At 40.3% G+C, this 27648-nt stretch overlaps 1 protein-coding gene across 1 annotated transcript in view; it reads left to right on the top strand.

The window, feature by feature from the left end:
* LOC139344714 (CXADR-like membrane protein) overlaps positions 1-27648 on the top strand; it is a 106971-nt gene that overhangs the window by 40394 nt on the left and 38929 nt on the right. The window contains exon 2 of the mRNA XM_070983064.1: positions 26673-26830. Within this exon, the coding sequence (XP_070839165.1) occupies positions 26673-26830 (158 nt within the window). The remainder of the gene's footprint in view (positions 1-26672; positions 26831-27648) is intronic.

Raw genomic sequence — 27648 nt, 5'->3', positions numbered from 1 at the left:
GTCGCCATGTTTACTTTGATTCCATGTTTTAGTCCTTTTAGAGTGTCATGTAATAGCCATTTCAATGATGTCTTGTTGTGCTCTAAGCTCGAAACTGATTTATTTTTTAGGAGGTTTAACACTTAATCTCTTTGACATATTTCAACCCAGTATCCTTAGGAATCATATTCATGTTGGATGATTGTTCAACATACACTTTAACAAATAATGTTGCCTTCACCTATAATGTATTTTTGGCATTAGATGTAAAGTAAGAGTAGAGGAATAGCATATGACATGACCGACTTCCATGCCAGGGATCAGACTTTAAGTCACATCAGAGTCTAATAATTTATATTAGACTAATCTTAATCATACTTTAGTTGCCATTGCCATAGTGTTTCCTTAAATTTGCAATAAGTAATTTTTTTGGTCACTTGGGGACATAGAAACAAGTTGGAACACTGACATACTGTATCATCCATCCTTTAAATTGATAATGTGAACATGATATGATGAACTTCAGAGTTGTTTTAGTGTCAACCAGATGAATGTAAATCTAATATTTGTTGTCTTTTAGCTCTGCTTTTGGTCTCAACCAACTCCTGAGGAAAATATCTGGCTCTTTAGCAGCAAAATGCTTCATTATGTTCAGCAGTTAGTCTCTTACTGTGCTGCCTGCTGCCACCGAGAACAATGCTATGAGAGTGAACCAAAACAGCGAAGATGTGGCTGGGCAGCAACTAAATGACCTGAAACTCACTATAAAGCTCTGTAAAGCTAAAGGGAGCTGTAGATTTAGGTGATAATTCTCAGTGGTTTATTACTATAAGTGACTTCTTTCACATAGTCACATTGTCATTTGATACATAAAAATGATTAGAATATATTATAATTCTAATTTGTATAATCATAAAAAATATTGACTACAGCTGCTTTAATCTTTACATGTTGTTTTCATGCTCAAATTTCAAAGAGAAAATTTTTTTTAGAACAGTGCCAGTTAGTGTTACACAGGCTTTTGCATAGTATTTCAGTATTAATGTTATGTCTTGTGCTACTGTATATTCAAATGATTTTGAGTGGGGCACAAATTTAATTTAGAATTAGTACAGTATTCATCAATGTAGACATATTAAATTTTTGAGCTGGTAAAAGACCTAGAACTGACATGAGTAGATGGCTTTCACAACAGATACATATGTGCATGCTGCAGGCAGAAGACAGTGAACTGTTTACTGTTTACAAAAACTTTCATCTCTGCTGTTATTGGTCTTCTAACACAAACTAAGCAGCATTGCAATCATGTGAGCTTCTGTTTTAAGTCTGGCTTTAGTCTTCTTTGGTAACTACCATGTTCTGCTGAAACCCTGAACCAGTCTTGTCATTATTGTAAGATTTTTATTTATTTATTTATTTATTTTTCAGAAAGAACATTTTGGTATGAAGATAACCTTATACCCTACATTATGGAGCTATGGACATCTTTACCCAGTGATTAAGATATTTTAGGAAGAATAATCCATTCAAAAGATCATTCTTTCTCCATTATTATCATCAAACCTGATTGCAGGCTCATCATGCCAGCCTGTTATGACAATGAAAGCAGTTCCCCCAGTGTCTTTGTGACCTCTGACCAAGGGCGAATTCTTGTTGGGTTGCGTGACAAGATAGTGATAAGGTTGTGACTAAGTCCACTTCACCGATGGGGAAACAGCAGTGGTGATGACTGCAGTGATGATGGGGATGTTGTCAGTGTTGTGCTAACATGTCACAGCTGTTCTCATTAAAAGTCTCTGAATTCTAAGAAGAGAGACAAAAGCCACTGTTGGAATGGTTAATGCTGTATTGATTCATCATGATCAAAGGCCACTACGAGGTTGTCAGCCTTCTGCAATCTCATCTGCAAGCATGGATTACACACACATTCACAGTGATAAATTCATACTGCTCTGTAGTAGACTTCTAGTACAACTGACCTAATAAGAATTTTTTAAATTTTATATAAATTTAAATTTATTTATTTAAGAATTTATTTCCTATCATACAAGATTTCAACCTTATAACAAATCCGGACATAGAGACACAATTATACAATTGCCAAATGTTTCCAAAAACAACCAATGTCAATTACTTTTCATTGTATAAACAGATGAGGCCACAGTTGTTGTGGATTCGGAAGCCCCTACAGAGGCCCTCGGGCACTAGGCCAGTCAGCCTGTTGGAAAATCCATGCTTGCACTTCTGATGTCTAACTTACACATTGCAAAAGATTTTTGGCCTCATCACAGATGGGGACAACAGGTAATACAGAGAAGTGACCCAGGGATTTGTAGATTGGTGTCAGTGGAGCCACCTCCAGATAAATAAAGGGAAACCAATAACTAACTGGACTAGACATAATATGCAAATGCATTATATAAGAAAGGCCAGAGCAGACTGTATCTGCTGAGCAAACTCAGGTCTCAGCATTTTGACTGCTGGCAGGAAGAGACTTCACAGACTGGTTAAGAAGACAAGTTCTATCCTGAGATGCCTCCTTGACCTAATGAACGTGGAGGGAGAAAGGAGAATGATGGCTATCATTCCTGATGAAGAACATGTCCCACCCCAAGCAGGACACTCTGACAGCACTGGGCAGCTCCTTCAGTGACAGGCTGCTTGACCCACAGTGTGTGAAGGAGAGATATGGCAGGTCCTTCCTCCCTGTTACTGTCAGACTTTATAGGCAAGGCAAGGCAAGGCAAGGCAAATTTATTTGTATAGCACAATTCATACACCAGGCAATTCAAAGTGCTTTACAGAAGCATAAAAATACATTAAAATCATACATTTCAAAGAAAGAAAGAAAGAAATTAGAAGAGAATAGAAAAACAAAAATAAAATACATTTAAAGGAAAATTAAAACAGAAGCCAGTAAAAGACAATAATTTAGCATTTAGAATGATTAAAATAATTGAGCAGATATATTTACTTAGTAAAAGCTTTAGCAAATAATAATGTTTTCAACCCTGATTTAAATGAGCTGACAGGTGGTGCAGACCTCAGGTGTGCAGGGAGAAAGTTTCACAGGTGAGGAGCAAAAAACTGAAAGCTGCTTCACTTTATTTGGTTCTGATTCTGGGAACAAAAAAATAGACCTGTCCCTGATGACCTGAGAGGTCTAGATACTTCATATGGGGTTAATAAATCTAGAATATATTTTGGTCCTAGACCATTTAATGCTTTGTAGACCAACAGTAAGATTTTAAAGTCTATTCTTTGACTCACAGGAAGCCAATGTAGTGATCTGAGGACTGGTGTGATATGGTCCATTTTTCTGGTGTTTGTAAGGACTTGTGCAGTAACATTTTGAATCAGCTGTAGTTGCCTAATTGTTTTTTTTGTTGTTGTTGTTTTTTTAAGCCAGTAAAGACTCCATTGCAATAGTCCAACCTACTGAAAATGAATGCATGAACAAGTTTTTCCATGTCTTCTTTGGACAGACATCCCATAATTCTGGTTATATTTTTCAGGTGATAGTAGGCTGATTTGGTAATGAGCTTTAAATGGTTGTTAAAATTCAGATCAGAATCAATAAGTACACCAAGATTTCTGGCTTTATCTGTTGTTGTCAGTGACATGAAGTTAAGGTGAGCACTGATCTTTGACCTTTCATTTTTGGGGCCAAATACAATCACTTCTGCCTTATCTGCATTAAGCTGAAGAAAATTCTGGCACATCCACTCATTGATTGGATGAATACACTCACTCAGTCAAAGTAAGGGACTTTAGCCCTGTGACAACACAGAAATATAAAGTTGTGTATCATCTGCGTAAGTATGATAAGAAATATTTTGATGCTTCATAGTCTGAGCTAGGGGCAACATGTAGATATTGAGAAGAAGTGGTCCGAGAATGGACCCTCGTGGCACCCCACACATCATCTTTTTTCGTTCAGACACATACTCACCAACTGACACAGTTCAGTTCTTTAGTTCTTTATTGTCCCTCAAGGGGAAATTTGGTTTGCAGTGCAGTTCAACATACAAGGGGCAGTCAAGGCAATCAGAACAATGCCAACAACAATCATAACCACAACAACCATGCATAAAATAGATAAGATCAAGCTGTCCATAGAAAAATAAAACTATAAAGGAATAAAAACAATACTAATAGTTGAGTCTGAGGACCATATAGAGTGCTTGTAGACAGTGTAGACAATTTGAATCCATCAAGACTCAGACTGCAAATTCAGAACATTTTTTGCACTTGGAATAAAAGAAAATTTAAACCTATTGTTTCTAACCCTGGCCACATATTCTTGACTAGAACATGTGGCTGGATTGTATTAAAAGTTGAAGAAAAATCTAGAAATAAAAGCCTAGCATGTGTTTTTGTACTCTCAAGATGCTTGTAATAGAACAGAGTGATGGTTGCATCATCTACCCCTCTGCTGGCCCGATAAGCAAATTGCATTGGGTCATGCTGGCTCTTCTAATTCAAGCAACAAAGTAGTCTTTATCCTGTAAATAGGATTTGAACCAGTGTAGTACAGTGCCAGTAAGTCCCACCCACTTTTCCAGTCTGTCAAAAAGTATGTCATGATCAACTGTATCAAAGGCAGCACTGAGTTCTAATAATACTATGACTGAGGTTCTGGAAGCATCATTATTCAGATGTATGTCATTTAAAACTTTGATAAGTACAGTCTCAGTGCTGTGATGTGGACGAAATCCAGACTGAAATGCATTAAAAAGATTGTTTTGCATCATGAAAGCATGTGTTTGTGGAAAAACAACCCTTTCAATGATTTTTCCTAGAAAGGGGAGATTTGATATTGGCCGGTAGTCACTTATTACTGAAGCATCCAGATAAGTTTTTTTTTTTAGGAGAGGTTTACTGCAGTTTTCAAGGCCTGGGGAAATTGACTGGACTGAAGAGAATTATTTATTATCTGCAACACATCTGGAGCTATGCAATGAAAAACATTTTTTTAAAAGTTTGTTGGCAGAGTATCAAGGCAGCATGTTGTGGATTTTAACTGTGATACAATTTTTGTCAGCCTTGTATGATCTAGAAGGTTAAAATGTGCGAGATTAACTGGAGAACAAGAAGGCACAGATGGACTTATCATTTTACTTGAGCTGAAGCTGCGCACTGTTTGTCTTATCCTTGAAATTTTATCCATAAAAATGGCTGCAAAATCATTGCATGACTTGTTGGATAGCAGTTCAGGAGGGACTGATGCTGTGGGGTTTGTCAGTCTATCCACAACAGAAAACAAATTGCGGGCATTATTACAGTTTCTGTTGATAATCTCTGAGAAGAATGCTTGCCTTGCCTTCTTTAGTTCATGGTTATAGGTGTGGAGACTGTTTTTGTAAATCTCATAGTGAACCTGGAGTTTGGTTTTTTGCCACCTGCGCTCTACCTGTGTGCAGACTCTTTTCTGGACTTTGACCAGTGTGGTACTTCTCCAAGGTGCCTTTTTCCTTCCTGACAAAACTTTGGTCTTAATCGGGGTGATGGAGTCAACAATAGTCATAACTTTTGAACTGAAACTATTTACAAGGTCATCAGTTGAAACTGAGGGCAGTGTTGGTTATGGTGTAAAAGACTGAGTGAACTGTCATTAATAAAACGCTTTTTGATTACCTCTGTTCCACTTTTGTTAAGAATAGCAGGTGTTGCCATTTGAAATGACACACAGTAATGATCAGAAAGACCAACATCTGTCACCACAACCTCAGAGATATCAAGCCCTTTGGAGAACCAAATCTAATATTTGACCTTTGTTATGTGTTGAATGTGTTACGTGTTGAGATTGGCCAAAATGATCCAGAATGTTTAAAAGTTCTTCAGCACGTCCATCTTTGAGATTATCAACATGAATGTTGAAGTCACCCACTAACACAACACAGTCAAAATCAATACAAACAGACAGTAGAATTCATCAGAAAGGGAGACTTTGATTGAATGGCAAAAGATTCAAACTGACCATAAGAGACTCTCTTGCATTGAATGCTATCATTAAACAAAATGGCGACTGCGCCTCATCTCTTATGCATTCTTACTTCACTCATGAAACTGAAATTCGGAGGGGCTGACTCATTGAGACCTGCTGCGCCGTTATCTTGTCCTAACCAAGTTTCAGTTAAAAACATAAAATCAAGCTTGTGCTTGATGATAAAGTCATTGATTAAGAATGATTTGCCTGCCAAAGACCTAACATTTAAAAGAGCTAACTTAAATGTGCTAAAAAGTCCAACATCCCCATGTGGGCCCTGGCTTTTCCTTGGAAAAGTTAGACATAACATTTGCCTTAAAAGCTGGACCCAGAACACATCAGTTACCAACACAAATAGGTGGCTGTGCTGGGCTCTTACAAGGGGACTGGAGTAGGTTCAGATCAAGCTGTGGAGGGGGTGATGGTGGTGCCTGTCGGCGCTGCGGTGGTGGAGGGGGACAGGGTGGTTGTAGGGGGCAGGGTGGAATTTGGGGGGACAGGATCCCAGATGGGTGAGGAGTAAGCCTGATACTAGCGCTGACAAGTTTGTTCATTTGGTCAGTAAACTCCAGCAGGGGGGAGGAGGGTGATGGGATACCCAGTGAAGATGATGAGCTAGATGGAGTTTGGGCAGTTGGAGATGGTGACCTAGTTGGAGTTTTAATGCTTGGAGTCGGTGAATCCTCACGAGCAGTGGCCCCTGGTGGAGGACATGAGGCATCCCCTTTTTTGCTCTGGCATCCCTCATGGTTAGAGCATACAGGCAGGGGGAGAGTTGGTTCTCCTCCATGTTTTGGTGTTTGCTGCTTTTGTTTGGATTCCTCTTGTCTCTTGTGCTTGGGAGTGGGAACAGTGTGACGCAGGAAGAAAGATAGGTTGGAGGCAAAAAGTTTTACTCCTGACTTGTTTAGGGAAAGTCCGTCTCCTTTGAAAAAATGCCTGTGGTCCCAGAAAAAGTTAAAATTGTCAATAAAATGCACTGACTGGACATCACATGCAGTTGAAAGCCATCTGTTTCCTGCTAACAATCTGCTGAATCTCTCTTCTCCTCGTCTGACTGGTGGTAAGGGCCCACTGAAGAAGACTTCAACATTCAGAGAGCTCACTGCATTCAGCAGTTTACCTAAATCTTGTTTGAGCACTTCAGATTGTCGTTTCACAATATCATTTGCCCCTGTGTGCCGTACAAGGTATTTCAAATTGGAATTTCTGCAACAATACTGAGAATTCTGTCGGTCATGTTGGAGACTGTATCATCAGGAAAGCACAACACTTTTGTGTTTCTGCTGTACATTCTTCGCACATCTTTAATAGCAGAATCACCAACAACCAGAGTCTCAGGACCAGTCAGTAGCTTTCCTTGTAGCTTTCTATCTTCTGACCTCCTGTCAGGCCTTACCCTTCTCTGTGAGTCCGAGAAGTTATCCAGGTTTTCATTTGGAGATCCAGGGTCCTGCAGTAATGGAGTAAACCGATTTTGTAACTGCACACTAGTTGGTTTGGGAGCTTTGTTGCTCATCTTCCATTTAGCTTTTATCCACGGCTGTGTTTTACTCTGCATAGGTGTTGAGGAGGATGATAACGCAGGCCAGCCTGTCGCATCACAGATCTGTGGGCGCTGGGTTCTACTTGTTGGACGTCTCCCCATATCAGCTAATTTACTCTTGGGCTTTGCCCCGAGAGCATTCCAGGGAGGACTAATACTGGCAGATTTATTGCCCGGTACACAGCCCTTTAGTTTCGTGGGAGCTGTATTACAGCTAATTAGCTGGATGTTAGCATTCTCCAGTCCGCTTTTTGAGTCAGCGGCAAAGTGCTGTCATTTCCACAAGGTCCATTCACTTCTGTGTTTATTTCCGGAAGCTGCACTTTAGTTTCCAACACTGCAACCTACTGCAGAAGTTTGTAGAGGTCATCTGTGGAGAAAAGAGGCATCTTGGTGTGAGTTAGCTTTAGCTGCCAGCAGGCTTATAGTCAGCACTGCTTCCAGTAGACTACAAAAACTGAAAGTCACAGAGTCACTCATGAACAATATCAGTGGGCAAAATCAATACTCCATATGTACAATAATGTGAATTTAATCAGTGTCTGTTTTACTTATTAGAATATCTTTTTTTCATTAATACCTCTTACTATGCACTATCCGCTTTGTTGCTGTAACACTGCAAATATTCCTGCTGTGAGATTGAGGAATTTATCTTATGTATTTCTAATCAGATCCTATATAAGCTGAAATTAAAGTGAATAGGGAAAAGGAGTTGGAGAACAAAGGTTGATCACAATACTTGGAGAATATGAGAGGGAGAGAACACTAGAATACTGAACAGGCGAATTATGGCTGCAAAAGAAAATGTATGGAGGTGGAGGGAGAGAAGACAAGGGCAGTTTAAAGTGCATTTTTAGGTCATCCATGGGGGTCACACCAGATTGTTGTGGCACTTTGAGACATCTCTGCCTGTGCCTGGGTTTCATCTGTTTCCCCTTACAGTTTTCCATTTACACACTCATATATATATATGTACATACACCTGTGATTTTTTTGTCATTTACAAAAGAAGCACATGTGAAATTGATGTCTTCATCTGTGGTGTCTTAATTTCACTTACTTAAATGAAATCTCTGAATTGAAATGAACATGGTGTTGGACATGTGGTAAATATGAAAAGTTTTTAACCTCCTAAAAATGTTATTAAAGCCCTCAAAAGTTTGACAACATGAGCTAAAATCATGATTTTTTAAAAAAAGTGCTCGAGTAATCTAAGTTACTCCTCCCTATGGCTGATAGTCGCTCACTGTTAGCAGCCATGTGGAACAGAAGAGGCCTCACGGTCTCTTTAAGAATTTGTTGCAGCTATGAAAGGGGCACTGAATTGACATACTAGTCGGCACATTAAGCACCTCTCATGGATTTTGGAGTGTTTCAGGGTATTTGGCCAATGGCCTAAAGTTAAGAGTGTGTTGTAAACACTGCTGCTCACCACTGCACACTCACTGACACCCTGCGGTGGTAAGCTGTAAGCCCCCTAAGAAGCTGCAGAGATAAGCTTTTGGCAGACATATGGAAATGCTTCAAATGTTTTGCACAGATAGAGAAGGACGGGTGCCAGGAGAAACTACTATATCTGCACTGCAAGGGGAAGTCCCACATCTCTGTTACGCATGGATTCCGTCACAATGATGACTTTTGAACCCTGAGGCTGTATTTCCACTTTATCAGACTGACAATTGGTTAATTCCTGGCCAAGCTTCTTGATAATCTTGCACTACCATTTGTTGATACCAATTCAAATTGACACCGCTCAGACTTTCCAAAATGTATATTAATCCTTTCATGCTTTCATGACATACTCAAAAGTATATATTTTTTTGCTAATCTCTCAATGTATATATTCATTCAGTGCCATTCAGTGTAGCACATGCAGATACACAAAAGCATAGAAAATGCACACAAAAGGTGCATCTTGGGAGCGGACGGATGACTAGCTCTCCCACTTGGCAGTTCCCCACATGCAGGCTGTAGCAGAACTGGCCTCTAACTGACCTTCTCTTACCCTCTGACTTCTCATGAGAAACGGAGTTGTAAACCAGTCTAACCGATTGAATTATAGACCATCTGGTTTGCTTATAAGGAGATGTGATTTCGGAGAGAGACAGGATGTCCGGTTCAGTGAACTCTCCTCGACACTCTTTCAGAGGGGAGAGTGGAAAGGTCAACGCCTTTACATGTCCCATGTCAATGCTAATTCTTCCCCGATAGCCCCTAAGGGCTCAAGACAATTAAACTGTCTGGAGGGACAAATGCCATGCCTCATAGGAATCCACAAACTGGATGGGGCTGATGGGTTGTAAATTGGACATTCCTGAAGCAACTTGTGCTGTATGTTGTGCGCTTTTCCTACTACACCAGGATAACCAAATCTCCATGTTAAACTTAACTTCTGATGTTTTCACCTTGCAGGACTCATTGTACGCATAATGTTGATGTTTTCCAGTTCCTCTAACTTGAAGAATGACGAAATTGCGATTTGAACTGTTTATAAAATTTGTCTGAATTTCTACCATGGAACCATACTGCCATTTAGAGGTTCATAACAATACGGGGCAAATATAGTCTGCCTCTTTTTACTTCTTTATTTTGTGTTAGTTATGCCGTGAGTCATCATACATATTATGATGAAATTGTTACCGTGATTATCTTTAATGTTGTCATACAATCATAGGAATTGCCTAATGCATGTTGTGAACAATGTTGAAATGTCATTGAAAATCGTCCATTCAACATATATGTGATTGACCATAGTGAGAAGCAGATGAGCCCCTTGTATGAATCATTAATTAATTCCAGCTCCATGAGGCGAGATTACATTGCGCGTCACAAACCCTCTCACGTGTGTGACGGCCTGCCCATTAGACACGCCCTGGAGCGAGATTTAAATGTCTGCAGCTGCAGCATGAATTCAGTGCGCGTTACTCAGTCTTGTCTTAAGTTATGTTACGTTATGTTTTAGTTTTGTTTGTTACTTCTTAGTTATCTTAGTCTTGTACAGTCATTTTGCTCTTTAAGTTTTTCCTGTCGAGCTACTCAAAAGCCATACCGAGTAGCGTGATTTACTTTTCAGAAGACGTGTTTCCATAGTTTTGCCGTAAACTTTCATTTTTCTAAGTCACACGTTTTTGTTTTAGTATCTGTAAATTTTAGTCAAATAATAATAATTTTGTAGACCCTTTTCGACCGGCCATCGAAGATTTCAATTTCGTTACTATCAGTCTAAAATAATCCTTCACGGACTCAACCGAACCAAAACCCTGCAGCCAGCTATTAATCCTTGGTCTGGGTTAACAACCATCCGGAGCTGTCCCTCATCTGTAACCGACACCGTAGAACCCAGTTCGAGAGACATCAACGTCCAACATCAGCTTGGTGTGCCTGGGCCTTCCACCGGACCACCGAGGAGATCGAACCGCGGTCAAGTCAGCCGTCTTTCGCTGCGTCTTGGTTAAGCCAGCCGCTCCTGAATTTGCAGTGCGCTCGTATTGCAGCCTTTACCGTAACTTCCCCGTCTTCAGCGAGCGCTACTATCAAGGTAGCTCCGGAGCTAATACCGAGGCTTTCTGCTACAACGATCAAATGGACCGACTTCCGGTTTTCAAAATAAAATATATTGTACGACAAAATGTTGACACAATTCAGGGTTTTATGAGAGGCGTGTCTCAAGCAGCGTGTCTGTTAAAATGATTCAGCATTGATTTGGAGTCATCAAGTCATATAACTTCCAGGGTATTGAGGTAAAATCTCAGTTTATAATAACTATGTTATCTAATTTTGAAGACCATTAAAAGCTTTTTTAAAGAGTTGTGTCTGAGCCAGCCTGTCTGTTCAAGTGATCCAGCACTGATTTGGAGTCAACAAATCACATGACCTCGGAGTTATTGAGCCAAAATATATCATTTTTTATGAAATATATGAATATTAATTTTCAAAACCATTCAATGCTGCTTTCAACGGCTGTGTCTCACACAGCCCAACTAGACAAGTCATTCTGCATTCATTTGGGGTCATTAGGTCACATGACCTCAGAGCTATTGAGCAAAAATAGCGCAATTTTCATATTATATCTGATTATTATTTTTCAGAAACTTTCAATGCTGCTTTCAACGGCTGTGTCTCACACAGCCCAACTAGACAAGTGATTCTGCACTCATTTGGGGTCATTAGGTCACATGACCTCAGAGCTATTGAGCAAAAATAGCGTAATTTTCATATTATATCTGATTATTATTTTTCCAAAACTTTCAATGCTGCTTTCAACGGCTGTGTCTCACACAGCCCAACTAGACAAGTGATTCTGCACTCATTTGGGGTCATTAGGTCACATGACCTCAGAGCTATTGAGCAAAAACAGCGCAATTTTCATATTATATCTGATTATTATTTTTCCAAAACTTTCAATGCTGCTTTCAACGGCTGTGTCTCACACAGCCCAACTAGACAAGTGATTCTGCACTCATTTGGGGTCATTAGGTCACATGACCTCAGAGCTATTGAGCAAAAATAGCGTAATTTTCATATTATATCTGATTATTATTTTTCCAAAACTTTCAATGCTGCTTTCAACGGCTGTGTCTCACACAGCCCAACTAGACAAGTGATTCTGCACTCATTTGGGGTCATTAGGTCACACGACCTCAGAGCTATTGAGCAAAAACAGCGTAATTTTCATATTATATCTGATTATTATTTTTCCAAAACTTTCAATGCTGCTTTCAACGGCTGTGTCTCACACAGCCCAACTAGACAAGTGATTCTGCACTCATTTGGAGTCATTAGGTCACATGACCTCAGAGCTATTGAGCAAAAATAGCGTAATTTTCATATTATATCTGATTATTATTTTTCCAAAACTTTCAATGCTGCTTTCAACAGCTGTGTCTCACACAGCCCAACTAGACAAGTGATTCTGCACTCATTTGGGGTCATTAGGTCACATGACCTCAGAGCTACTGAGCAAAAATAGCGCAATTTTCATATTATATCTGATTATTATTTTTCCAAAACTTTCAATGCTGCTTTCAACGGCTGTGTCTCACACAGCCCAACTAGACAAGTGATTCTGCACTCATTTGGGGTCATTAGGTCACATGACCTCAGAGCTATTGAGCAAAAATAGCGCAATTTTCATATTATATCTGATTATTATTTTTCCAAAACTTTCAATGCTGCTTTCAACGGCTGTGTCTCACACAGCCCAACTAGACAGGTGATTCTGCACTCATTTGGGGTCATTAGGTCACATGACCTCAGAGCTATTGAGATAAAACACAACCATTTTTATGAAGCTCAACTGCACAGGCACTTTATTTTTTGGGGGTTATTCCTGGCAAATACAACAATTCCACAGATCTGTGGTGGCATGTCTCAAGGCTGCTGCATCCATGTTAATGCACTCCAAATGGAACCAATGGAAACAGGTGTCACACTGAATCTGTAACATGCCAGCAAGAATAGAAGTTAATATTTAATCATGATGGACAACAGACAAAAAAGTTTTTTGTGCCCTTTCTTTACATATGGAAGCTGCAACGCTAAAAATTTAAATATTAAATTTACTGTGGACTGAATCTCAAGAGATTTGTCTCTCAAGGAATTTTTTTTTTTTTTTGGTCAATGTCATCCGTTTTAAAATAAGGCATAAAAAGTGCTCTGAGGTAACTGTTATTAACTGTAACTGTGAATTTCTCTCTGAGATGAATAAAGTATCTACCTTCTTACCTACCTACCTACCTACCTACCTACCTACCTACCTACCTACCTACCTACCTACCTACCTACCTGTTACTTACCCAGTTTGTGATGGTCGGCCCTGGGAGTGGTGGTTTCACTTGTGCACACATTGCACAACTGGTTTCTGGGTTAAAAACTAAAATGAAATATAAACTATTATGTTTAACCACCACAAATAATTGTGCATATAAAAATAAATCTACATTCATATAGAAGCATACAGAAATTTACTTTACAAAATGTTTTTATAATACTCAATAATGGGTCAATGTACATTGATCATCCTACTTACCAGAGGCTTCTAGAACTTCGATTGCCAACTGCATTCTCTCCTCAGCCATCTTTTTTGGAGCTGTCCCAAATCACATTTCTGGCATTTTTGGAAAAGCTTCCATTACCTCCTTTGCCATCTAAAAAATAAAAGAAGTTTGTCTCAACGTCTTACAACAATTTAACTTCAATTAGAATAACAATTTAATCCCTTTAAAAAACTAGATGGCCTTAGATTGTTAAAGTGTTTGATAAACCTTAATGACAATAACTCCACAGCTGGACCCATCTCTTTGGAATGGATGTTTTAGCACTCCGCCTCTCCACTTAACATCCACCCAGTCACTCTTTCCGTGAACGGTCCTCCTCATTTTGAAGTACTCACTGCATCAGAAAAGTTATAAGTTAAGTTACTTATTTATTATTATAAGTTACTTATACATTATACATCTAAAAAACTTTTCTGAAAAAGTATGTATGAAACAATCTTCATAGTGGGAGTGCACAAAATGCTTCCCAAAGTCATTTAAATAGTATAAATTAACATGTCAGAAAGACACAAATGCAGAAAAGTGCAAAAGTGAAATCAGCAAAGAAATAAGTGAGTTACTCAGGGGTCCCATGAGGCATGCAGGAAATCTGATAAGAAATATGTTAGTTCATCAGGAGTCTCGCAAAGCATAAAAAAAGTTTGAGAAGAAATAAGATAGTTAGTCAGGAGTCTCACAGCATTAGTCGTATGTCATCCATGCTAAAGGCCTGGATCACAAAGACTGCCTGAACAGGTGTGTCTTAAGGGGCCCCCTAAAGCTGTCTACAAGAGGATCCTCTACCCTGAGGGACAGAGTTCCACAGATGGGGTGCCACAACCTTAGATGCCTGCTCATCCTTAGTCATCAACCACCAGAGGGCCCTGGTCAGATGATCTAAGAGAATGTTTTGGGGTGTGGTCATTGTCGTGGAGGAGGTCACAAATGGAGCTGGGGCCATTGAGAGCCTCAAAGGTGATCAGGAACAACCTGGACTGGACTCTGAAGGAGACAGGAAGCCAGTGCAGGTCAGCCAAGATGGGGCTCATGAATGAGCATGTAAATAGTGTCTGTGCCAGCACTGAACCCTGAGGAACCCCACAGAGAAGAGGAGCAGGATCACAACTGAAAGGAACAACTGTGACAGAAAAACATCTCTCACTGAGATAGGAGGTGAACCACTGCAGGGCTGCTCCTGAAACACCTGCCAAGTCTCTGAGCCTGTCAAGAAGAATGCCATGATCAACCATGTCAAAAGCTGCACTCTGATCCAGCAGAACCAGGACTGAATATCTGGGTTATCAGAATTCTGAGAAAAAACCCATCTTGCAAAAACATGAAGTTTTAAAATAGCTACAAATGTGCTGGACAGGTAAACTATCTTAATTACCAGAATTTTTTTGCTGCGTCGTCTGAGTCAGCTTGCTCTGTTGCGCTCTGTGCGGGATCAATCAGATACACCAACTTTTGTTCAGCATTGATGTACTGTTAACAGAAATGGACATATGATATCATTTAAAAGTAATTTATGACATTTTAGTAAAGAGCTATATGCAGTTATGATATATCTAGTAACAACCTACCAGGAACTTCCAGTGAATGTGGCCAGTGTTTACAAATGACACAATTGCTTTGTAATGTTCAAAGTTGACCTGTAACAAAAATAAAAATGAGAAAATAATACAATTAATAATTTTTCCTGTGAAGGAATAAATCCTAAAATTAATTAATTAATTAATTAATTAATTAATTGATTGAACAAAGACCTACTATTTTAGCCCATTATTATCTTTGCCATCATGTTTAAGATAATACTGCCCCACACACACTATTATACTATTAAACACAGTACAATTCAATCAATTTTTGAGGAGCAGGGAGGTCAGGGGAAGGGCATGTTGCATGAAAGAGCATGACTGAGTATTTAACATACTTGTATTTTCAAATTTCATTAGTCCTAATACACACATGCTAAAAACATTGAAAATAAAAATTAAATCCCAATGTTATACTTTCCTAATATTAAAGGAAATAAATTACCTTAGACAGAGTGTGTCGCCTCACATCCTCTCTCTTGCCATGGAGGATTATCCCAGCCACGTAGTGACTCAGAACATATATGGTCCTCCCCAAATTTAATTTAGTGGCAGTGTGGTGAAAGAGGGATTCAATGACCTTAAGAGACATTATACACACACAAAGTTATGATAGGTCTTACATAAATAATACAATATAAAATTCAAAGTTAACAACTGTACACGACTAGGGGCCGATCATTGCATTTATCAGCTTCCAGGGATTTAATTTAACTTTCATGAGGGGTTCAGTTATTTTTATGAAAATACTTACCTCTCCTACAAGCCACTCTTGCGGCCTTAATGTTTGTAACTCGCTGTGATGAATAACAAAACTGTGGCCTGGAATTTGTGAGGGCACCACTGAAACAACTACTTCAGTGTCTTTTTTCCCCCACAGTGCTGTGACCTGTAAATCAGTAAAAAAATTACTTATTTTCAGGTAATGTTGAATGGTCTGTACAGCGTTTTTCTGGTGGCATTACCCACAGCTCTTTACTGTATACATTACATTCACACAATAATGGCAAAAAGGCGACACAAAGCGCTAACCATTGCCCATCAGGAGCAGGTCGGTATTCAGTGTCTTGCTCAAAAAGACCTCCACACCAATACGGGCAGGGGGGTCGAACCGTCAACTGCGCGGTTACAAGACGGCTACTCTACCCACTGAGGTATGCCATCTACTGTTCCTTTCTATTAGTGTTTTTTCTATAGCAAAGTAAATTCAATGCTTTAAAAAATGCAAGAAATATAACTCAAGATTTTATGTCTTACTTGTGACTGAAGGTCCTCTGCATTGACACTGAGTGTTGGATATGGTGTTTTTTCTTGGCCTTGTGGACTCTAGGGATATAAATAGCATTGTTAAATAAAATTAAGAATTAATTCCTTGAACCGACACCTTATCGTGGTGGAGGAGTTTGAGCACCCGAATGATCCTAGAGGCTATGTTGTCTGGGGCTTAATGCCCCTGGTAGGGTCTCCCAAGGCAAACAGGTTCTAGGTGACGGGTCAGACTAAGAGCGGTTCAAAAGCCCCTTATGAAAGAGATAAAATCAAGGAAGCGTACGTCGCCCGGATTGGCGTCACCGGGGCCCCACCCTGGAGCCAGGCCTGGGGTTGGGGCTCGCCGGCGAGCGCCTGGTGGCCGGGTCACAGCCCGAAGGAGCGACGTGGGCCCGCATTCCCGTAGGCCCACCACCCGCAGGAAGGATCAGAAGGGGCTAGTGCTATGTGATATGGGTGGCAGTCGTGGGCGGGGGCCCCGACTCTGGCTATGGGGACATGGAATGTCACCTAACTGTGGGGGAAAGAGCCTGAGCTAGTGCGGGAGGTTGAGCGGTACCGGCTAGAGATAGTCGGGCTCACCTCTACGCACAGTCTGGGCTCTGGAACCCAACTCCTTGAACGAGAGGGTCGCTTCCCTGCGCCTTCAGGTCGGAGATAGGTCTCTCACTGTTGTTTCGGCCTATGGGCCGAACAGCAGTGCAGAGTACCCGGCCCGGCTGGAGCGTGAGATTGACAGGCGGATCGGTGCAGCAGCTGCAGTAATGCGGTCGCTGTACCGGTCTGTCATGGTGAAGAAGGAGCTGAGCCGAAAGGCGAAGCTCTCGATTTACCGGTCAATCTACATTCCTACCCTCACCTATGGTCATGAACTTTGGGTCATGACCAAAAGAACGAGGTCCCGGATACAAGCGGCTGAAATGAGTTTCCTCCGCAGGGTGGCGGGGTGCTCCCTTAGAGATAGGGTGAGGAGCTCTGTCACCCTGGAGGAGCTCAGAGTAGAGTCACTGCTCCTCCACATCGAGAGGAGTCAGCTGAGGTGGCTCGGGCATCTTTATCGGATGCCCCCTGGACGCCTCCCTAGGGAGGTGTTCCAGGCATGTCCCACCGGGAGGAGACCCCGGGGAAGACCCAGGACACGCTGGGGTGACTATGTCGCTCGGCTGGCCTGGGAACGCCTCGGGATCCCCCTGGAAGAGCTGGAGGAAGTGTCTGGGGAGAGGGAAGTCTGGGCATCCCTGCTCAGACTGCTCCCCCTGCAACCCGGCCCCGGATAAGCGGGAGAAAATGGATGGATGGAACTCTCAAGATTTTCTTTCTTACTTGTGATTCAACATCCTCTGCAGGGACACTGACTTTGGCAGATGGTGGGGTTTTTTGGCCTTGCATAGTCTACGGATAGAAAGAGCATTGTTATTCTAATTGATAAAGTACACATTTAAATCCATTGCAGTTTATCATCTCACGAAATGGTATTCTAAATTCTTGCTCTGATAAATTACCTGAGACGAAGGGTGAGCTATCGTAGTTTTGGAAGTTTGTCTCTCCAGAGTTTTCTACATTAAACAAACACATCAGATTATTCCATTTTCACTTTGGCAATGATATTCAGATCCCTAAATAGCCACTTACCCCTTTCTTCTGCTGTTTGAAAGCAAAAGGCTTTGACATTTTCATCACATACACCCCTCGTTTTTTCTTTACAGTGTTCTTCTTCCACCTTTCCACATCAACCCGATGTGTCTGAAGTAAAACAATAACATAATACTGTCAATATCAAATACATTTAAGAGTAATATCACTGAAGCACAAAATTGCATAGTTCCTTGTCAAATTATATTACATTACATTCAACAACTAAAAAAACATTCAAAGTTATTCTGCTTGTGACATTGAAATGGAAAAGACTCATAAATATGAATGTTGTAGTCTTACACGAAGAATTTCATTTCAGTGGTTACTTTGATTAGAAATTTAGATGTGTTTAAAATGTTAAAAAATCATGATAACCTTTTTCCTCTCCTTTGTTTTTATGGAGTCTTCATACTCTCTCAGAAGAGCAACATGCATCTCCTTATAGGTGTGCGCAAAGTCATCCATCCTGGTCAGGCACTTGTGCTGGAATCGTATCTTTTTGAGATCCCATTGGCTCTTTTCCATTATGCCCTGGGTCTGGTTGTCTTTGGCGTAGTTTTGTTAAAAATATTTTATTCACTTAAATATTCTCTTATGGAATTTCTTTGTATAAATCTGGTTACTTGTTAGTGCATGGAAACAGTTTTGCTTACTTGTGACGGTTTGCGAGTGGCTTTTTGGAATTTTTCAGAAAGCTTCTCGTAAATAGCACCAGTTCCGTGGCGGCCAAGGTCACCTATAATATAAGCAAATTTATGAATGTAAACAATAAGTATACAGTTGAATCATAATATGTACAAAAGTGCTAAAGCTGACTTACCCAGTAAAAGTCCTGACCAAAGCGCTGCCTGGGGCAGAAAATATTTGAAGAGCTTTGGGATAAAGTTTGGGCAGTAGTACACATTTGGCAATCCATGTGTATCCAATTGTGCTTGCTGGATTACTTCTTTGAAATGCATGTCAAATGGTGTTGGACCCAAATCAACCTGAAACATAATGAATTTTTAAAAATGTTTGTCTTTCCAAAAAATATCATATTAATTGTACTCTTCATTTAATCTCTTGACAACACAGTCGGCAAATTTATTACATCAATACTGCATGGCACCTGTGGCCTTAAAATTTGAAAATATAAATTTGTCCAAGAGGAGAGCACTTACCACAAAATCTTCCTCAGAGATGGCAGACTCATTCATGAGGGCATTCTCAGTAGAGGTGAGAAGGGTGTTAAGGTTTTGAAAATGCTTCTCCACATTTTCACCACTTGATGGACTCGAAAAGACCACTGTTGCACTCACTACAATTTCATCCAGTTGTTTTAGTGTAGTGGCCTGAGTCATGAGTCCAAACACATGCATGCAGAGATGGTAATGATTGCCAGCACTGTGAGAAATAAAGAACACAATACAAATTATTAATGGTGGCAAGATTACATATAATTCAAATGTAACAAACACAAATTATATTCGAAATAAGTTTAAGAAATTTTGAAAGACATTACTGTTTCTTGCAGAGGTCCTTCGCATTTTTCATGATGTGACTTAGGCAACGATGTAAAATTGGCAGGCTGAGCGTTGTTTTGTCACCTTGACCCGTCACGATATTGAAATAGTGTGTCAGAAGCTCGGTTAGACTCTGACCACAGAGGTTCTATGCAATTGATTGCATCAGTACTGCTGACCCATCGCATACATACATTGCAGCTCTTTGGCGAATTTTCCTTCCATGTGACTTCATGCATGCGGTGATGAAGGAGCCTAAAAAGTATGATATGGATGGAGTTGTATGTTCTGAAGTCAAAAAAGTTGCAACTGACACTGGTGAGCACCCTTTCAGTGGATGTCGTACGACTAGTTCATAGATGTAGTGAGGACTAGTCTCTCCTTTGCCCTTTTTCACAACACTGCCTGTTGCATCAAGGTAGACGATGTCAGTCTTTGATCTTGAATGAAAGAGATCGATGGTTTTACTTGACCAGAGCATAACACCCTTTGGATGAAGGATAATTTTTTGAATCATTTTTTCCTCTGGATTCTTTTCTTTTTCTGACATTAACTGGATGCTGATCATTTCATTACTGTGTAGTCTTTTATTTTTCCTGTGTGTATGATATTGTCTTTAGGACTCCAGTGGCTGGCACTTTATCCCTACATCCAGACTCCAATACATCAGTTTCCAGCTTATTCAAGCTTTCAAGAAAAAGGCTTCTTGGAAGTTTTGACTCGAGTTTCTCAGCAAGGGAATGTCTGTCATCGGCTCTGATCGGTCTTCTTCTGAGCATTTCCCTACGATGTTGCACCATATCCCCATGAAAAGAAACCACAGCCTTTAAAGATTCTTCATTCTCCACTGTCACATCCACTTTGACATTGCAGTCTTCAAAAAGGCAATATCCTGAGCAGTGGAACAGAGGGCTGTCAGCAAGGCTGCCAATGATTTTCACTGTGTGACGTTTAAATCCAAAACTGCAAAATGGATGAACAGTCTGTATGCCTTTTGCAATTACATTTGTCCACTGTAGTGTTTTGAATTATCTTTTTTCTTGTGTCTTTCGAAGGTTTCTCCAGTCATCCTGGGATATATGAAAAAAACATGGTTCTTTGGGCAGTGTGTGTGTGAAAAAAATATTTTCTTCTGAAAAGCTGGACAAAGATGTTGAACTGCTGGTACTCTAAAAACATAAGAAAAGAAACACACACATATATATATATATATATATATATACATATATATAACAGGTACATGGTTTTCACTCTCCCAAGATAGAGAGAAACAGAATTTAATTATTTAAAATTTACCTGTTGGCTGTCTTGTGGTGGGGAGTATGTAGGATGACTCGGTGATGAAATGTCTTGGACTCTCTCAAGCGGAGAAACAGAACTGGCCGAGTCCCGGGCCTTTTGGTGGTCGACTTGGCCGTCACTCGGACTCCCGACATCCTGTGAAATCAGCGCTACGAAAGAGGACATTTGCAAATCGTTATGGGTGACAGGAATGCTGCTATGAGAGTGTAACTTCTCCGTATTTACAGGAAATCTTTGAAAAAAAGTGGTCTTCACCTGTTGGCTGTCTTGTGGTGGGGAGTATGTAGGATGACTCGGTGATGAAATGTCTTGGACTCTCTCAAGCGGAGAAACAGAACTGGCCGAGTCCCGGGCCTTTTGGTGGTCGACTTGGTCGTCACTCGGACTTCCGACATCCTGTGAAATCAGCGTTATGAGAGAGGACATTTGCAAATCGTTATGGGTGACAGGAATGCTGCTATGAGAGTGTAACTTCTCCGTATTCACAGGAAATCTTTGAAAAAAAGTGGTCTTCACCTGTTGGCTGTCTTGTGGTGGGGAGTATGTAGGATGACTCGGTGATGAAATGTCTTGGACTCTCTCAAGCGGAGAAACAGAACTGGCCGAGTCCCGGACTGAATCATTTTGATTGTCATGTGTGGTCACTTTCGTCTTTGATACTAATGTAGTTCAAGAAAATAAGTTTTAAAATGTATGGAGCCCCAGACATGACATAGGGGAAAAATAAATAAATTGTGGCCACGAAATAAAGCGTGCGCACGAAATACTACTTCGTTCCCTTGAAATACTAATTCTGCGTGCGTGTGCGTGCAGATGTTTGTGTACGTGTGTGCCACACAGATGTGTGCCAGGTTCCCCCCATAGAATTTGTTGTTTGTTTGATTGTAGCAGCTCTTAACTTCCGCTGCCGCCTGGGCTGCGCTGAGCGAAATTTATGCGTTTGGTTGATAGAAGCCTTGCATATTTGCCGTGGCCAATTTTAGAGCTACATATTTGATGGCGGCTGCCACAAGTGGCCGTAACGTAGCATAACTCCTCCTCTCTTTGTAGGATTGGGCGGTAATCCGGTAGTTTCATTACCGTCATCAAAAAAAAAATGCTGCGCACATAGGTCTATAGGTGCCTAACATAATTGTATGTTATAATAAAAATGTCATAATAAAAACGAAGTCCACTCCGTTCAATGTATCTGGTTGAATTTTTACTCGAGAAAAAGGTGACTATGCAAAAGTACATGCTACAAAAAAAGAACTTGAGCAGTTTTACAGGTGTTTTAACACAGGTATGTCCAGGCGGACATATGGGCGCGTCTGGGCAGAGTACCTTTATCTCATCCAAACATACGGAAAAACTCCTCTGTTGAAAACACTTTTTCAGCCTTTTCTCTGCTTGCTATTGCTCTTAGCTCTCATAAGAAGACGAAATACAAATAAAACAGTAAAATAACACTTCGGGCTGCTCAGCAGAGTCCTCTGTGGGCGCTCTGCTCGTTCATGAGACGGAGCGGTGAAACTAACTGCGTGTTTACGCCGGTCAATAGCTCAGCGACCCGCCCACATTCACCATAGAAACACCAATGACGATCCAGAAAGAAGTAAGCCCAGAGATAGGTTATTGCATGAAGAGCGCTCCCTCCACTCTAGAAACCACCTCCTTTTCATGTAAACAAGCAGGCCCTTCGTGATTGATCTCACACTAACGTAGAGTCATGGGAGCAGACATTAGCAGCGTTTTTTCGGGCCTGAATATAACTTTTGACCACAAAACAGCGACGGTAAGACATACTTTATGATTTAGCGAAGTTTTTTTTTCTGCTACTCTTTGGCTGCTAGCTCGCCGAGTTTTCGTCGCACAGTGTGGAGGCAGACATCTTCGTGATCATCAGACTCTGCTTTCATATGATACCGGGCTTTTGTGGTTTGCGTGAAGTGGTGAAATCAGCAGATAGTGCCGTTGACGTGCGCTATTTTCGTGTTTTCGTTACATGCACATATAATTTCGTGGGGTATGAATTATGTTTCGTTTGGGTGGTAATGCTTAGTAGAGGCTTTTAACTGTGTTTCTCCCCGTCTTTCTGGTATACTAAAATTTAGTAATGCTGCTTCCTTACGTGAGCATTGACCGTCTGAACTGCGCGCATGTCATGCTGCCCTGCAAAGTGATTTTAAATTAGTCACGGTAATACCGTATACCCCGGGAAAATGTGGGGAAATTTTGACGGTAAAAAAATTTAGATTCCGCCCAACTCTATCTCTTTGGCTCCGCACTGTCCAGGAAAGATGAATAATTAGTGGGAATTAATTAGTATATCGTGGGAACGATTTAGTTTTTCGAGGGAACTATTTAGTATTTCTTGCGCATGCTATATCTATGTCGTGGCCACAATTTATTTATTTTCCCCCCATGTCATGTCTGAGGCTCCGTACTCAGACATGACAAACTAACTACGCAGTTAGTTTCACCGCTCCGTCTCATGAAGGAGCAGAGCGCCCACAGAGGACTCTGCTGAGCAGCCCGAAGTGTTATTTTACTGTTTTATTTGCATTTCGTCTTCTTAAGAGAGCTAAGAGCAATAGCAAGCAGAGAAAAGGCTGAAAAAGTGTTTTCAACAGAGGAGTTTCTCCGTATGTTTGGATGAGATAACGGTACTCTGCCCAGACGCGCCCATATGTCCGCCTGGACACACCTGAGTTAAAACACTTTACAGGTTGTAAAGTCAACCTGTTGAAATATTCAAACTTGAGTGCAGGATTGTTTTTACCTTGATGAAGCACCTCTGTTCGCAGGCTCCGTCTATCCATCGTCCAGATTACCTTCAGCCACTTCAAATATTCTTTTTTGTTTGACTTGAATACGTCAAGTGCGATTGCTCGCCATTGTTTCTCTGAAATGTCTTTTCCACACACATTGTGTGTGATAAAAGACTTTACCAGCCCATCCCGATTACCTGCTAAAGTCCACAGGTCAATAGCTCTCTTTTTCTGGCCTTTTCTGTAACGACCCATAATAACGGACCAACTGTACCGGACAGAGTCGGCTCGCCAATTAAGCACTTTGGCAAATGCTGGCCTTCACGGCGCCGCGGCGAACTAAATAATAAATTATTATTATTTTTTTTTTTTCCACAAAAATCGCAGTGTTTCTTCTTAATCTCATTAGTCATCAGGTCTCATGTGACCTAATGACCCCATATGAGTGCAGAATCACCTGTCTAGTTGGGCTGTGTGAGACACAGCCGTTGAAAGCAGCACTGAAAGTTTCTGAAAAATAATAATCAGATTTAATATGAAAAATGCGCTATTTTTGCTCAATAGCTCTGAGGTCATGTGACCTAATGACCCCATATGAGTGCAGAATTACCTGTCTAGTTGGGCTGTGTGAGACATAGCCGTTGAAAGCAGCACTGAAAGTTTCTGAAAAATAATAATCAGATTTAATATGAAAAATGCGCTATTTTTGCTCAATAGCTCTGAGATCATGTGACCTAATGACCCCAAATGAGTGCAGAATCACCTGTCTAGTTGCGCTGTGTGAGACACAGCTGTTGAAAGCAGCATTGAAAGTTTTGGAAAAATAATAATCAGATATAATATGAAAATTGCGCTATTTTTGCTCAATAGCTCTGGGGTCATGTGACCTAATGACCCCAAATGAGTGCAGAATCACCTGTCTAGTTGGGCTGTGTGAGACACAGCCGTTGAAAGCAGCACTGAAAGTTTCTGAAAAATAATAATCAGATATAATATGAAAAATGCGCTATTTTTGCTCAATAGCTCTGAGGTCATGTGACCTAATGACCCCAAATGAGTGCAGAATCACCTGTCTAGTTGGGCTGTGTGAGACACAGCCGTTGAAAGCAGCATTGAAAGTTTTGGAAAAATAATAATCAGATATAATATGAAAATTACGCTATTTTTGCTCAATAGCTCTGGGGTCATGTGACCTAATGACCCCAAATGAGTGCAGAATCACCTGTCTAGTTGGGCTGTGTGAGACGCAGCTGTTGAAAGCAGCATTGAAAGTTTTGGAAAAATAATAATCAGATATAATATGAAAATTGCGCTATTTTTGCTCAATAGCTCTGAGGTCATGTGACCTAATGACCCCAAAATGAGTGCAGAATCACCTGTCTAGTTGGGCTGTGTGAGACACAGCTGTTGAAAGCAGCATTGAACGGTTTTGAAAATTAATATTCATATATTTCATAAAAAATGATATATTTTGGCTCAATAACTCCGAGTTCATGTGATTTGTTGACTCCAAATCAGTGCTGGATCACTTGAACAGACAGGCTGGCTCAGACTCTTTAAAAAAGCTTTTAATGGTCTCCAAAATTAGATAACATAGTTATTATAAACTGAGATTTTACCTTAATACCTTGGAAGTTATATGACTTGATGACTCCAAATCAATGCTGAATCATTTTAACAGACACGCTGCTTGAGACACGCCTCTCATAAAACCCCGAATTGTGTCAACATTTTGTCGTACAATATATTTTATTTTGAAAACCGGAAGTCGGTCCATTTGATCGTTGTCGCAGAAAGCCTCGGCTTTAGCTCCGGAGCTACCTTGATAGTAGCGCTCGCTGAAGACGGGGAAGACGGGGAAGTTACGGTAAAGGCTGCAATACGAGCGCACTGCAAATTCAGGAGCGGCTGGCTTGACCAAGAAGCAGCGAAAGACGGCTGACTTGACCGCGGTGAGACCGAGCCACGGACAAGCACCTGGGCATCTTTGAGTTAGTTCAGAGCAGAATTTACCGGGACGTCATCAACCAAGTAGGCATGCTAAGCGGGTTTGAATAAGAGTTGGCCCGTGAGGTTAAGATACTGCTAATTTATCCAAATTCTCTCAACTACTCGTTTAATCCCTTAACTTTACGTTCGCGTCCCTATTATCCCTTACAACTACTTCTCACTATCGCCAAACTTGTTTTACCATTGTGTTGCCATAAGTTTCTTTTGTGTTCTGTCATATCACCTCATATCTTCTGTCGTACCATTCATGATATATCATTCATTATCCATAATTCTGCTTAATAAATGAGATTTTGATTTAAATCCTGGTTAGACGGTGTCCTTTTCAGCTGAATATATACAATCCCTGTATCCAGAGTTTACACTTCAGATTATCAGACTGGTTTTCCGTTAGTTCATTCGTTAGTATTTTATCAGCGTTATAGCAATTAATTTCTGCAGTCCTTCTTAGCTGAGGAAGGTGGTGCCCCGTCATTTTATCAACGAATGTAATATCAAATTAAGGTAGTTCCCCTAGAAGCACACAATGAGACAATATGAACACTTGTTGCTTTGTGCACAATAAATGCATACGGAATCAAAATAAACTATCTTGTCCTTCAATAATATGCATAAATGAATGTTTCTAAAGAGGAATTGTCATTCTAACATAGTTTGGGAAATCACCACAACTGAATCTTAAATAGTGACATTCGCTGCATTAGACCGTCAAAATTGACGCTTTGAGAGCGAGAGAAGCACATAAAGAGCAATATGACAACAAGTTGTTGTTTTCACAGTAAATGCATATGGAATCAAAATAAACTATCTTGTCCTTCAATAATATGCATAAATGAATGTTTCTAAAGTGGAATTGTCATTCTAACATAGTTTGATAAATCACCACAGCTGAATCTTAAATAGTGACATTCGCTGCATTAGACAGTCAAAATTGACGTCTAAGGTCAAGAAATATTCAGTAGGTTATGTGAAAGCAGCAGCTGCAGCAGAACTGTGCTCTATTAATATTTAATATCTGATGCAGTGAACAATAATCTGTGACTGGTATGTCTCTCTACAGTTCTGCTGGGTATGCTGATGACATGTGCCCAAACAGAGATGAAGAAGGTTGTTGGAGACAATGCCACACTGCCCTGCCACCATCAATTCTGGGTGGGTGATGACCCCACATTGGACATTGAGTGGCTGCTTCTCAAGCCAGCCAACAGACAGAGAGTGGTGAGTGTCTAACAGAGCACACAACTCAGCTGCAGCAGTTACAACTCATCTGGTACTCATACCCATGAGTACCATACTCGAGTATACATTACATTAGAATCTTTTGGCACCAGATCAGATTAACAGGTAAGTGTACAAATAGAGTAAGAGTATTAACACTTCCCTGCAAAGCACACCAATTATAAGACTGGAATCTTATGTTTTGACATTTATTTCATTTTAAAATTATGGCATAGAGCTGTATAATTTGCCTGTATTCAGCACATTAAATTTCCAGATAAAATAGAAAGAAAAAACCCTGTCTCACCACACTCCACAGAGACAGCCAGCAGTAACAATATATCAAGTGATTGTTAGCTGAGATAATCGAGCCAGCCTTGATGAAGCTAAACCTAAATGTAATTTTTGATTCCTTACTAAAATGAACCTACATTTTGCTTATTCAGTTTTTAAAAAAATGTAACTCCTCTTAAATATAAGTACAAATAATGTTAACAGTAGGCAGTTCTTGTAGGTAAAGGTAATTCCTATGAAAATGAACAAATTAACAACAAAGATTTGGTGATGGTACTGCATTTTCTGCTCACACTGGAGATTATCTAAAGGCTGTATCATATATTTTAGACATCATGTAAGTTATAAAATAATCATCTTAAATAGGCATAAAATGATGGCTGACAACTTTTCTATCTAACTTTTCTATATCTATCTATTGAAATTAATTGATTACTGGACAATTTGAAAACATTTTTTTTTTTTCAAATTCATTGTCTCTGAAGTCACTGCTCTGCTATTAGGGCAAAACAAGACAAAGTTTT

Source organism: Chaetodon trifascialis, chromosome 16 (genome assembly GCF_039877785.1).
Source record: "Chaetodon trifascialis isolate fChaTrf1 chromosome 16, fChaTrf1.hap1, whole genome shotgun sequence".
In the NCBI taxonomy this organism is placed as follows: domain Eukaryota; kingdom Metazoa; phylum Chordata; class Actinopteri; order Chaetodontiformes; family Chaetodontidae; genus Chaetodon; species Chaetodon trifascialis.
The sequence above is the reverse complement of the archived record's forward strand: the minus strand, read 5'-3'. Positions and strand labels throughout refer to the sequence as shown.